Below are 14,935 nucleotides of genomic sequence, written 5' to 3' on the forward strand. Positions count from 1 at the left end.
GAGCACAAATATAGCACAAAGTGGTCAGTGTCAAGGAAAACGCGGGCTGTAGGCAAAGAGAGTTCAAAAGAGGGAGACATGACTCCCAGGAGTCCAAGAGAGGGGATCGGGAAGACTTCCTGGGTGAGCAGACACATGTACTTGACTTTGAGGGATGGGGAATTTCAGACATAAGCCTTTGGAGCAAGGGGGGCATTCCAGGGAGGCCAGAGTGGAAACAGATGCACAGAGCGAGGCCATGAGCATAGATATGCACAGGGGCCACCAGTTGTTTGGCTTTGCCGGGATGTCGCTGAAGGGAAAGGGAGGGAAATAAGGTTGGGGAGGTAGGTTGAGGTCATGAAGACCTTGAAAACCAGGATAAGATGTTTAGCTTCTGTGAATGTGGGTGCCATGGAAGGTTTCTGGTTAGCAGGTGAGCTGACCAGGTGTGCTTCCCGAAGCTTCTTCTAGCAGAAATGTGCAAGATGAATTTGTACATTTAACTTGTGCCCCTAATAGTGCAAAACCCTTAAGAGCTCTTCTGACCTTGTTTTGCACAGGGCTTAGCTCAAAAACTTGCACATAGCAAACAATGCACTTCTTTAATTTTAATTGAATGGAGTCTAAGGACCTATGTACATCAGCAAATACACAAGTATCTGTATGTACCTCTTGCAGCAACATATCCATTCAGCCAGTTCCCCTTGACTGAAGACTCTCTAAGGCAGGATCATCTCTAGCTATGCTTCTCCTTGCCTTGATTCCCCACTATTGCACAATCTTCAACCCTTCATTCCTGGGTCACTACAATAGACTCCTGTTTTTCTTTCTTCTTCTTTTTTTAAAAAAAATTTAATGTTTATTTATTTTTGAGAGAGAAGAGACAGAGCATGAGCAGGGGAGGGGCAGAGAGAGACACACACACACACACACGCACAGAATCCAAAGCAGGCTCCAGGCTCTGAGCTGTCAGCACAGAGCCCGATGCTGGGCTTGAACTCACGAACCGTGAGATCATGGCCTGAGCTGAAGTCGGACGCTTAACTGAGTGAGCCACCCAGGTGCCCCTCTCCTGACTGGTTTTCTTTGCGTGAGTTCTCTCCACTGGAAAAGGCCCCGGTGGGACAAGCCTGCTTAAGAACCTACCATAGCTCCCTCTTGTCTACTGGCATTTAAGATCTTCCATGACCAGGCCATGCTCCAACCCTCTCCACGCTCTATTCCTTGTCCACATGCTTCCCCCTCTCCAGCCACCTGTCTTGTCAGTCATCCTTCCAGACCTCTGCTCATCCTGCACCCCTAACCGGCTCCTCTCCGCACAGCTCATCTGAACCATAGCTTAAGGCCCAGCTGGGCCAGCAGTGTGAATAGTGTAAAGATTCGGAAAAACCCAGGTTCACATCCCAGCTTTCTGAGTCACTGTGCATCTCTTGGGATCTCAGAGTTCTTGTTTATAAAATGTGAACGAGAACTATGTCCATTCATTATTAGGACTTACCATCAGTACTAACAGGGCTATTGTGGAGAATTGATAAGACAATATACGTGCCAGGTCCCGTGCTGTGTAAATGGTGACGTTCCTTTCTTCTCTGATTCTTTGGAACTCCCAGGAGTAACTCCTGCTGGTCAGATGCTTGTATGGAAAGGAAGTTCTATTCTGAGGGCGTACATATGAACTACCAGACACTGTGCTGGGCTTTTGTAATGACTCCCTCTACAACCCTAAAACACCAGCATTTTTGTCCTCATTTTACAGATGAGGAAACGCAGACCGAGAACAGCAAGCAATCTGGGATCACACAGCTCTGCGCCGACACTACTGTCTGAGAAGTAACCACAGAAGCGTTATTAAATATTTAGTATGTTCCAAAGACTATGCTGGGTGCACTGCATGTGCTGTCTCCTTTAAGTGCCTTATCCTGACGCTCTGCTACTGTAAGCGATACAGCACAGGAGATAGCGGGACCCAGAGGGAATAAAGGCTGTGCCCAAAGTCCTGCAAACAGCAAGTGGCAGGGCTGGGATTCACGCTGGGGTTTGTATGACCTCCAGCTCTGCCCTCAGCTACTCTGCTGGAACTGTGCCATCGAGGCCAGAGAGTTGTCTGAACTTGAACTGCAGTCCTGGGACGCTGAGACTGGCCTTTCCAGGTTTTCCATAGGCCTCAGCCTAAGCCTGGGGGCACGGCAACCACCACTGATCGCAAGGGCCTCTGGGGCAGGCCCAGCTACTAGCTGAGTGGCCTGGTGATGATGCTGGTGAGGACCGTCCTGAGCCATAGGCAGGGGTTAGTTCACCAGCCTAGACACTTACCCGATGGTGCAACCAGCATCAGCCTCGATGGTCCAGATGCAGTTGAGATTGTGTTCGTAGGGAGCCGGATACCCGGGTGACAGCACCTGGCCCGACACCTCTCCTTTCACTGTCCCTCCACACTCAGCTGAAAGAAATCCCAAAAAAGTGAGCTTTATAGGGTGGCCTGCACTGCCAGCAGTGGCTCAGTGGCTCCTCTTGTCAGTGTGCCCAAGTCCCTCTTGTGCCCTGCAGGTGACTGAGCACAGCATACAGAAAGGTCCCTGGATGCGATTTATATCCACAATCTACAAAGAACCCTTACAACTTAGCGATGAGAAGAAAAACAGCCCAAACAATGGGCAAAACGTCTGAACAGATATTTCTTTGAAGAAGGTGTGCACACTGCCAGGAAGCCCAGGAAGAGATGGTCAACATCACTAGTCATCAGGGAAATGCAGATGAAAACCACAATGAGCTATAGCATCTCACATCCACAAGGATGGCTGTAATCGAAAGGCCAGACACGAAAAAGTGTCGGTGAGGATGTGGAGGAATTGGAACCCTCGCGCATTGCTGGTGCAGCTGCAACATGGTGCAGCTGCTTTGGGAAGCGGTTTCCTAGTTTCTCAAAATGTTGAGTGTAGTCACCATATGACCCTGCAATCCCACTACCAAGCATAGACGCAAGAGAAATGAAAATATACGTTCACACAAAAATGCGCACAGCAGCATTATTCATAATAGCTAAAAGACGGAAACAGCCCAAATGTCCATCAGCTGATGGACGGATACACATATACGGTGTCATCCATATGGTGGAATATTATTTGATCATAAAAAAAAGAATGAAGGATCGATACCTGCTACAACATGGATGGACTTTGAAAACAGTGTGCTACGTGACAGAAGCCAGGCTCAAAAGGTCACGTGTTATGTGATTCTGATTATATAAAATGTCTAGAACAGAAAAATCTATAGAGACAGAAAGTATGCTGGTGGTTGCCTGGGCCTGGGGGGCATGTGCAGGGGGCAGTGACTGCTGATGGGTACAGGGCTTCTCCCGGGTGGACAAAATGTTCAAAAATCAGATGGTGGTGATGGGTGCAGAACCCTGTGAACAGATAAAAAGCATTGGGCTTCAAGTATATGGTATGTGAATTACATCTCAATAGAGCCATTTAGAAAAAGGTCCTTGGGTGGAGGGCTGACAGCTTACTCTGCGGCCAAACTCCTTAAAGCCTCCTCGATGATGCATACACTTGAACCTGTGCCTTGCCAGCAATGGGGCTGCGTGGGGTGCCAGGAGCACAGAGGAAAACAAGTGTCCCAAGGGCCAATGGTCTAGAGGAGGAGACAGCCACAGTGTGCCCCAACAGAGGTGCATTTGTGGCAGATGACAGCTCAGAGGAGAGGGGGCTACTTCCCCTAGCTTGGGGCAGGAGGAGTCGTGAGGAGGAGCAGGGGTGGAGTGGGCGGGGGGGGGGGAACATCAGGGAGAGGATGCTGCAGATGGAAAAGAGAAAGGGCAAACGTCGTGGAGGTGGGCCATGGTGTGGCAGGCTGAGGGGACAGGGGACAACAGGGGAGACAAGGCCGCAGAGCTGGTCAAGCGTCAGACATCCAAGGATGCCGTGCATGAGGCTGGGGACTCTCCGGGGGAAGAACCAGTCACCTTACACGCCAGTGAACTTTACACACTAGGAAGTATACTCTGGTGGCAGTCTTTGGGGCACGAAGGGTGGAGCTGAACTCAGGGGATCAGGTCTACACTCCCCGTCGGAGCACCTAGTCCCCCAGGTCAGAAGCTGGTGGTCCTCTGGCCTTCTTCCTCCCCACATCTGATCTGCCTCCGAGACCCAGCCCCTGAACCCCTGGGGTGTTTGTCACATGGACCTCCCTCGGCCTTGTTGCTAGAGTCCTGGCCGAGGCTCTGGCCATTTCTGGGTGGCACAGTTGCCCATCCCCAGCAGTGCCACCTGAGGGACCTTTCTAGAATGCAAACTGACTGGGTCACTGCTTGCTTCAAACCTTCCTTCCCAGAATGAAGTCCAAGCCCCAGAGGGGCTCTTTTTGGCTTCTTGGGCCCCTCCCAACACCCCTTGGTCTAGCCAAGCCTCATGAACACTAGGAGCCAGGACAATGAGGCTTCTTCACGCCTTCATGTGGACTGACAATGTGAAAACATCTTTCTCGGGGGACCTTTGTGACCCGTCCCCTCCCAGGTACAGTTGCCACTGTCCTCCTTTGTGTCTCCATTTTAACAGGAGCAGATTTTTTAAAATCACAACCATGTTACAGTCACATCTGTCTCCTTCACAAGACCAAACGCCTTGGCAGCAAGGACCTTGTCTTACTTGTATTTGTGCATCCAGTGCCGCTATAGTGCCTGGCATGTTACAGATGTTTTAGTAAGTGTTTACTGAATGGAGAGATCCATGGATGATCAAATGAATGAGGACGCTTACTGCTTTCCAGGAAAATTACTACAAGGGTCGGAGTCAAGGGAGCATGAGTGACAATGAAGAGAATTATTGCAAGAGTGTTTTAGGAAAGGGAATGAGTGACTATGCAAAATCCTAGAAGAAACAGGAGAAGATGGGACCCAATTTGCAGATAGAAGACTGGCCTTCATCTTCATTAAGTATTTCATGGGCCCCTTGGCTTCACTCGGGGCCACTATGGCATGGTCAGGGAGGAGGCGCTCTGCCAGTAAGCCTGCTCACGAGACTGGATCCTTTGCACGCGCCTTGCTGTGAGTACCCCCCCGCCCCCTCCATGTGCTGTTGGGATGGGAAGTGCTTGAAGGACGCAGGGCTGAATGGGCCCTATTGGGGAGTGGGTGTGGGCAAGAGGACAGACAGTGAGCTGTGGGGAGGAAGACTGGCCCCACAAACGGGGGAGGTAGTGGAGAGGTGGCAGGACCTTATCCATGCCCTTGGCTAGAGCTTCCTTCCATATTCCAGATGGAGAAGCCCTTCCTGTGTTTGGAGGCAGCAGCAGTGGGGGCTCTTCCTCACGGACGCAACATCTGGGAGGAGCCAAGAGGCCGGCATGCTGCAGATTCATTGACAACACCATGAGACTCTACTCTTTCTGGTTGTCACCCTTCTTCCCATCCTTAGAGCCTTGGCTGCCTCATGTGGGCTGTAGCACCCACTCATCGACAAAGAAAGCCTCTGTGATGTCTTAAACTACAGTGGTCATTTCTGCTAGACCGTGATAAAGTCCACCACAACATGACGTGTGTAAACATATACACCCACAACCCCAAATACATAGCCTCACTCCTTTGTGTGGGGCCTGAGGGAGTCTCCATGGGGAAAACCTCCGAGATTCAAAGTTTAAGTACTCTTCCCAGCACTGCTTGAGTGGATCCACTAAGTTCAGCCCAACCAGCACATCTGATATTCAAAAGAACCTTACAGTGAATCCTTTCTGCAAAGCAACTGTCTTGTAACGTGAATCATCTCCTTTCGCATTTCGCCTGCTCTAGCTTGCCTGTGGCATCATACTGTCATCCATTTATGCATATGTCCCCCCCTCGCTGGCCAGGGATCTGCCCTCCTCAGAGTTCCTAGTGCCCAGCATAGGACCTGGCACATGAAGGAAAGAAGGGGACAAAAACAGGAGGCAGGGAGAAAGGGATGGGGCATGACTGCAGACTGGGTCAACCTTAGAGGGCAAAGGGAGAGGCTATTTAGAGGTCGCCATGCTGGTCTGTCCACTGTCAGGCTTAACATCTTCTCTTTTAGACCCTCTGTTGTACAACAGTGCTGAAATCCTGTTAAAATGAAGCTGTCTAGGGGAAAGATATTGGCCATTACCGTTGTCCACAACGCTGGTTGAAACCCTCAGCACTCACACATGCTAGGCCAGAAGCCCAACCCTCACCCCACCCTCCTCCTGCTGGTGAATTCTTACCCGTCCTTTTGAGTCTGTGCAAAACTTCCTTGTATCTCCTCAACACTTTGCCCTAACTCTTTGCACAGCGCTTATTTGTATTATAATTATCTGTTTACGTGTCTATTTGCCTTGCTAGGCTATGGGCTTCCCAAGGGTAGGGAAAAGTACTTTAGTCTTTCTTCGTTTACTTCTCTGCCTCTGCACATACCTAAACATATAGCTGCACCAATCTGTGCAGAGTCTGGTGTGTGGCTCTTGGTACGGACTTAAGTGTTTTCCCAGTGGATGTCTTGTTCTTATAGGATTGACCAGCACTGCACAGACATGCCGAGGTTGTGGCACAAGGGGAAGGGGATGGGGAAGTGGGACAAAGCAGTGGGGTGGGAATCTTGTTCAGCAGGGAGGGGAACAGGTGCAGTGAGGTAGGTGGTGAGAAATGAAAAGGCCAGATGGACCGAACGATAGGTTCTGCCTACTTCATACTTCTGCCCTGGACCAGACTGCTCTCATCCTATGACACATGGAGAAACCTTAGAGGGAGCCTCTGCTGACATTCTGGAAGCACCAGAGGCTTAAGAAAATGCTGGTTCATTATTATATTCTTCAAGAATGAGGTAGGTGCTAGCTCATTTTCTTACTCTTTCTTCCAACTTTCTCCAGGAAAGGGAGCATAAACCCCATTTTGCCTATGGGGAAACTGAGGCCCAGAGTGAGTCAGAGACTCGTTTGAGTCTGAGTGTTGCAAGAACCCTGGGAACCCAGGCAAAAGCTCCACCTCTTCTTAACTGACTCTCCCAACTTTCCTCTGTAGCCAGCATTACAATTCCGAGGGCATGGCTTGGCTGTGGTCCCACTTGGCTAAATGTGTGACAATGGTGGCTTGCCACCCGCCTGACTGAGCTGCTGCAACACGGGTGTAATGAGGTGTGAAAGTGAGGGAACAGAGAAGTGGGGGCAGGGTAAGCGAGGACTCCGTGAACAGGAGGATTCAGTCCAGTTAGGCAGTCCCAAAGTGCTGGAGTGTGGGGTCCGACGGGACAGCTTTCATGAGACCAGAGCTGGGAGCATGGGGTTGGGAGGGGATCCGAGGGGTCACTCAAAGAGCAAGAGGCCTCCTACCGACACAGGTGGGGAGAGGTCGGTCCCAGGTCCTGCGCTCCCCACTCAGACACAGCAGCTCCTCACTGCCCCGCAGGCTGTATCCAGGGTCACAGCTGAAGGACACAGAGCTTCCCGCAAAATGGCCTCCATCATGAACCTTGTAGCCAAATTGCGGGGTTCCTGGATCCTCACACTTGATGAGTTCAAAACCTGCCGACGAGAGGAGAGATGGGGTAAGCAAGACCCGGCGTGGCAGAAACCACATTCCCTTCCTTCCCTCAATTTGAAGCCTGCGTCCTCAAGGAAGCCACCAGGCACGTGCCTCTGGCCTCTGGCAGTCTCACTGCTCTGGGGCCACCACACTGCTGTGCTCAGCAGAGGTGATGCTACACCTGCCCCCGCACGTGAATGGTTTCAGTTATTTCTCCCAGGACAGCCTTTATAATAGTTTTCAGACATAAGGTCTGGGTTTCCTATTTCCTTTGTTTGACCCCCAGAGCATTTTGTTAGAAAGGCTGCTCTTTCCATCTTGCTCACTGAGACATTCTGATGGGATAGTGTAATATGGAAATGTCCCTTCAAATGCATATTTCAAAGTTCAATTATGTCCTGCTTAAATACGCTTTATTGAGAGAGGCTAGAGAAGGCTTACGCAGAGCGTTTCTACAAAGCGCCTACTATTTGGCAATTTACTTGTGTTAGCTCTCATTTGTTACCCACAGGAGTCTTACAGGGAGGTATAAATATCTGCATTTTACAACTGAGAGCATGACCTGGTTCAATAAGTGGTGCCAAAGTCACACATTCTCAGATGACAGAGATGGAATTCACATGTGACTCTATTTAATTCTCTTCAACTGATGTGCCTGCTGTAACAGGCATAGACCCCTATGCCAGATGGCCTAAAGCCCAGGCGAGAGGAATCTTGAGTGGACTCACTGAGTTTTTTTTTTTTCCTAGCAGCTTTATTGAGATATAATTCACATACTGAACATTCGCCCATCTGAAGTGTTCGGTCTTTTAGTATATTCTCAGGGTTGTGTAACTCTCATCACAATCCACTTGTGGAGTTTTCATCGCTTCTGGAGGAGCCCTGTCCACATTTCTGCCCCCCAACTTTCTTAGTCCTCGGCAACCATCGATTTCCTTTCCATCTCTATGGATTTGCCTGTTCTGGACAGTTCATATAAACAGTCCATATAACATGCAGCCTTCTGTGACTGGCTGCTTTCACTTGGTTTTCAAGGCTCATCCATGGTGTAGCATGGACCAGTGCTTTATTCCTTTGTAACAGTTAAATAATATTCCATTGTATGGACAGATCTATCACATTGTGTTCATCCATTATCAGCTAATGGATAATCATTGGATTTTAAAATAATCCCTAAAAGCACATTTCTTTGTATCTACTGGGAAGGTCCAGGAGCTCAAATAAATTAATACGATGGCTGTGAAGCCAAAGTGTGGGGATGTAATCCCAAGTACTACGGGCCTGCATACAAACCTGGGGGCTTTCTGTCTTTGACACTCTGGGAGTAAAAGACAAAGCAAAAATCATGCAAAAGGGAAAGAAGCAAGATTCAACTCTTTAGGGAGTAGTGAAAAATAACATAATTGTACATTAACGCTCCCACTTTTTACATCTGGCTGCAGCTGAACCTTATTTTATAAATGCCACGATTAGGAAAGGCTTGGTTTGGTTGCTTTAGTTAAAAGCCTTGGCGTTCATATTTTTCAAGTATTAGTCAGTAACAGGTATGCTGTGACCCTCAGTTAACCACAGAGTTAAACCTTAGAGCTGTATGCCAAGGGGCAGCTTTCTCAAAGCACAGGCACAATGTCTTAGAGGAAACAGTCCGCTAAGCGTGCGCCAGAGAAAACCAAACCTGCAAAATGATGGTGATGCCCCAGAGACAGACCTCCCCATCTGCGGAACTAGGGAAAGCCTGATTTCATCATCTACTCTGATGCAACAGAGACTTACTGGAGAATTGTAGCTCAAAGCCCTTGCTGGTGTTCTCGGCATCGGTGATGAAGTCAAGCCACAGACTACTAGACGTGCTGTTCAAAGTCACCCCCATCATCTCAGAACGGCTGAACACCCCCAGCAAACGGGCGGACTTGTTGTTGCCGTCATAGACCTGGATGTAGGAGAGACCCCGACCTGGTGTCAGCATGGCCTTATTTTGAACAACAGTTTCTCATTCCACAGCCTATATTCCCAGAGTTTAGCACCAACGATGTCTGTTAGAGGGGCAGTGAGGCATCAGACAGCACAGTGAGCCAGTAACAGGGTGAGTGATCAGCCCCTCTTGTCTCTCCTAGGTGCCAGTTCTGTGCCCAGCCCATCTCAGTGTGAATCTGGTCTGCAGGAACCGGTAGCTGTTCTAACCTTTCCAGTGGAGCTCTGCTTTGTCCCTCCAAACCCCATATGGCACCAGCTTACTCTTCAGCAGCCTGGGGAGGCAAGGAGGGGGCTGCCTGAAGGCCCAAGCCATCTGTTTCTGCACACAGGCACACTGGAAGCACCCGACGTCTCTGCATTGCTAAATAACCCTGTCCTTCCAGATGAGGTAGCAGTCCTCCCGCCTGACCCCACCCCACCGTGGCGTGGCCTGTCTTGACTACTCTTCTAGACATGGCCCCTGGGATGCAGCAGCATGGAATTAAAATGACCAGTGTGTCACGGTGCCTTTCCTTTCCCCAAGCTCAGCCTCTGCCCCTTCCCTCCTAAAATGAGGGCTCCAGCGAGGGCCTGCTGGGCTTGCCATGGGTGGAATCGCGCAGGCATCTGGCTTCCCTCACTCCCATCTGTCCCCTGAACTTCTGAGCACCAGCAAAGACAACAGTCATCAGAATAATGAACTGGCTCCCCAGGTTCTGAGGTTGCTGCTCCTTTCCAGATAATTGTACAAATAACAACAGAAGTTGTGATTGAGTGAAGGACCCCCCTAGTGCTTTGGTAAATATCAAAGATGGGATCTATGGGTGGGTGATGAATATTTGCGCCTGGCACCGGATGTGGTGCCAGCTGCCAGCAAATTGGAACAATATTTCCATTCTACTATTTATGAAGCAAAGCTTTCTAAAAGAAGCCATCCTTTAAGCGAACAGTGCTGTATATTACAGAGATTTGTTTAGGCCCCTGGGAGCCTCAAGTCTGTTTCCAGATTCCTTGTACAGCACCACTGATAGATTGAGAGGATTCTGGAGTTCCAACAGACATAGAGATGACACCAGTTCACCAGTGCTCACTGCAGCACCCAAGCTGTTAAAAATATTTTTACCCACTAAAACATACTGGAATTAATTGATCAAGGCATTGATCGTCAATACTTGCTAACATCACAGTAACAGAAACAAGCAGATATCATGAACACCACTACTTACTTATGGAGTCATTTTGCTAAAAAAAAAAAAATCAAACCTGAGTCACATCAAGTCACTGGATCCAATTTCTAACTTATAGGAAGTACAGAGGACGCAGGAATATATGAAATGATACTCTAAGAATATGTTCAGCAAACCTAGAATATGAAAAGTCCCACTGGAAAAATTACCTGACCTCCTCAACAAATAAATTACAAGGAATGGAGGAAAAAAAAAAGATGGAGGCAGAAACCCATTGATTAAAAACCATATGAGACAACCAATCCAATGTCTGGGCCTTATTTGGATCCTGATTCAAATAAACTGTAAATTAAGAAAAAATATTAGGACATTTATGAGATAATTGGAAACTTAAGTATTCACTGGATATATGATGATATTAAGAAATTGTTGTTAATTAATAAAAGTGTAATGGGAACAGGATTATTTCCTTAATTTCTAAGCATAATTCATTCTAACTCATTAAGGACAAAAATGTTCATAATGTGTCATTATGATAAAATATTCATTGCAGAAAACTTATAAAACAGAAGAACACACAGAAGATAACTCTCAACACTCACATTTTGGAGATGATCTTTCTATGCTTTGTTCTATGCATGCCTTTCCTTATATATACTTATTTCCTTAATTTTCAATAAAAACAAGATCAAACTATAGATACTATATGGTAACCTACTCTTCCATTTAATATAATGTGCATATCTTTTGAATCATTACATATTTTTCCCCAACAGCATTTAAATAACTGTAGGACTTTGCATCATACAATTAAACCAACCCATACTATCCTTATTCACACATCATTGTCTGGAATGTGTGGCCTGGCATGGAAGAGGCATTCAATAAATGTATGATAAATAAATAAACCAATGTTTTCTTCTAGTACTCTTGTCCTCAAATCCACCTGGAATTTATTTTGGCATAAAATAGGAGATAAGATTCTACTTTTTGTCCTTGGTTGATAAGCCATTTAACCCAACACTATAAATATTACATCCACCACCAATTTTAAATCTACCTTTGTCACATAGACTGTTGTATAAATTTGGCTTTGTCTGTCAACTTTCTATTCTCTTCCATTTCTACTACGCTACCTATTTGTCTTTTCCTGTTCATGACCCATACTGTTTCAGTTACCATAGTTTTATAAGATACTCAAATATTTAGTAGGGCAAGTCCTCTCTTGTCTTTTTTTAACTTAAAAAATTATTCTCCCATGTTTATTCTTCTCGATAAACTCAAGATGGGCTTTCTTAAATTAAAAAAAAAAAAAAAAGACCTCCGGCTCCATCCTCCAAAACTCCCCAACGTGTGTAATTCTGACTGATTAAAATAAAATGTATGGATTAATAAGAGAAAAAGTCCATCTATATGATATTGAATCTTCCTATCCGTATACATGGCATCTGGCTTCATTTAATCAAGTTGTTTTGTATGTCTCTCAGTAAAATTCTGTACTTATTTTTGGGTGTTTTTATACTTTTTATTACAAATGGGATACATCTGGGTCTTTGTATACATTTATTCTCTAACAGAATATTGTTTGTTTATAAGAATGCTTTGATGGTCCAGTTCATCATCATATACAGGTGATGGATTTGTCTCCGAGTAATCAGAGAGAACCATACACATCCACTATACCTAACCTTTCCCTTTTCTTTCTCGAGTAGATGTTTTTATTTTCTTCACCTTTGTTGTGGTATAATTGACAAATAAAAATTGCAGATAATTAAAATGTACCACTTAATATTTTCAGGGACCCATACCATTACATCTAATACGACAACTCAGCAAGATGGCTGGCTTAAACATAACCACACTACGTGGGCAGCTTTGTACATACAGTTACAAACAATGTGGACACTCCTAGGGACACTACTGTATGTCTGCCTGCACACGTGCTCAAGTTTCTCTAGGGCATACGCCTAGAATGGAGATGCTGGTTGCTGGGAAGGCACATTTTCAGCTTTGTTAGATATTGCCAGATTGCTCTCCAAAGAGTAATACAAATTTAATCCCTCTGACATCGTATGACAGCTTTCATTGCTTTGTATCTTCGCCAACACTTGGTATTTTCAGGCATTCTAATTTTTTCCAATTTGATGGGTGTGAAACGCTATCTTATTTCAATTTGTATGTCTTTGATTATCCCTGAGGGTGAGGATCTTTTCATGTGTTTACCCATAATTCCACTTTCCTCTTATGTGAATTGCTTGTCCGTATCCTTTGTTCATCCATGAGTGTGAAACCTCCTTGCATTTATTTCAATTGTATGTCCTTCCAAATAAAGTTTTATAATTTTCTCAGTAAAGATGATGCACATCTTTTAGACTTATTCCTAGGTGTTTTATAGTTTTTGCTTCCATTAGGAATGAGCTCTTTTTTTTTCTGATTATAATTTAGTTTATGTTTTCAGCCACTTTGCTCAATTGTCTTATTGGTTCTGATGTTTTATCCATTGAGTCTTTCATATTTTCTAAATAGAAGAGAGATAATTTTATATATTCTTTTCTAATTTTTATAGTTTCTTTGTTCTTTCTCTGATCTGATTGTAGTGGTTTCGATCTGCAGCAAAATGTTGAATACTAGTGGTGATAACAGAGCTCATGTCTTGCTCCTGACTTCACTGGAAATCCTTAGGAAGCTTTGTCATTAAGAAAAATGTTTGCCATAGGTGTCGGTAGGAAATTTTTATCAGATTAATAAAGTTTTCTTCATAGTTTTGAGGTATTTTTTAAGAATCATGAATGAATACTGAATTTCATCATGTGATGTTTTGAGGTGACTGGCAGGATCACATACTTTTGCCTTCTAATCTGTTTAGGATATTAGGTTGAATCACATGAAGTTGCCAATATGTGACTGGTTTTGACCTACAAAGACAGCAATTTCATAGGGTTTGTCTAGTACATAATATCATGAGCTTTTCTAATATTGACACATCCTCACATTCCTGGAATCAATCCCACTTGGTCATTTTTGCTTTCAGACACAGCTAGATTCAATATGACATTGTATGTATGTAGGGTGTTTAGATCTATGATAAGTGACTAGTCCAATAGTTTGTTCTTCTATGGCCCTCACTCAGTTTGCTATCAATATTTCTACTTGGCTCATTTAAATAAAATGAATTAGGATATGGATGCTAATTTTTCTCTTTTCTGAGTCAGTCTGATTATTGCAGGATTAGTTATTCCTCGAACTTTTGTCGGTTTACCTGCAAAATAGTCTACGCCTGGAGCCTGTGAGACAGGATATGGGCAGGATCCAGTTTGATTCTTTTTAATGTTTTATTTATATTTGAGAGAGAGGGAGAGAGAGAGAGAGAGAGAGACAGACAGACAGTGCATGGGGGCAGGGAGGGACAGAGAGAGATAGAGATAGAATCCGAAGCAGGCTCCAGGCTCTGAACTGTCAGCACAGAGCCCAATGCGGGGCTCGAACCCATGAACTGTGAGATCATGACCTTAGCCGAAGTCGGACACTTAACTGATTGAGCCACCCAGGTGCCCGAGGATCCAGTTTTTTAAGTAATTATTGGTTTATTCAGGTTTTTATTTTTTCTTTTTTAAATTTATTTATTTATTTTGAGAGTGTGACAGCAGGGGAGGGGCAGATGGGGAGACGGAGAGAGAGAATCCCAAGCAACCTCCACACAAGTGCAGAGGCTGAGGTGGGGCTCGAACTCATGAAGAACTCACAAACCGTGAGATCATAACCTGGGCCGAAATCAAGAGTCAGAGGCTTAACCAGCTGAGACACCCAGGCACCCTTATTTTTTCTTGATATTAGTACTTTTTATCTGTCAATATTTCCCATTTTACCTGAGCTTTCAGATTTCTTAGCTTAGGGTTGTTCCTAAATATTTTCTGATTGTTTCATAATCTCTACCTCATCTGTGACTGTGTTCCTTTTTCTGTTCCTAAAATTCTGTACCTGTGGCTTCTTTATTCTTTGATCAGTCCTGCAAGGTTTGTGTCTCTTATTAGTTATTTTTCAAGGAACCAGTTGGTTTTGCTGACAATTGCTCCTGTATGTTTAGCTGTATTTATTCTGTCATTTTTGACTTTAAGAAGTCTCTCTCTCCTACTTTCTTTGGACTTATTGTTATATTATCCAAGCTACCTAGATCCTTATTTATTTTTAATCTAGGTGATGTGTCAGAGACTAACAGAGATATATTAAAATCTTCCACCCTGACTTTAACTTTATTTTTGTTTTTTACCTTTCTAGCAGTTTTTATTTAATTTATTCGTGCTAT

The 14,935-nt window shown here is 45.3% G+C and overlaps 1 protein-coding gene across 5 annotated transcripts in view; it reads right to left on the reverse strand.

Moving 5' to 3' along the window:
* Nucleotides 1-14,935, reverse strand: part of CSMD2 (CUB and Sushi multiple domains 2) — a 595,308-nt gene that overhangs the window by 174,317 nt on the left and 406,056 nt on the right. For all 5 annotated transcript variants that reach the window (XR_008293800.1, XR_008293801.1, XR_008293802.1 and 2 more), the window contains exons 23-25: nt 9,266-9,422; nt 7,300-7,491; nt 2,296-2,422 (exon numbers count right to left, since the gene is read on the reverse strand). Coding sequence is in view for 2 of the 5 variants with exons in the window: in XM_027059738.2 (XP_026915539.2) it covers nt 2,296-2,422; nt 7,300-7,491; nt 9,266-9,422 (476 nt within the window). In the remaining 3 variants the exon portion in view is untranslated. The remainder of the gene's footprint in view (nt 1-2,295; nt 2,423-7,299; nt 7,492-9,265; nt 9,423-14,935) is intronic.

Source organism: Acinonyx jubatus, chromosome C1, assembly GCF_027475565.1.
Source record: "Acinonyx jubatus isolate Ajub_Pintada_27869175 chromosome C1, VMU_Ajub_asm_v1.0, whole genome shotgun sequence".
In the NCBI taxonomy this organism is placed as follows: domain Eukaryota; kingdom Metazoa; phylum Chordata; class Mammalia; order Carnivora; family Felidae; genus Acinonyx; species Acinonyx jubatus.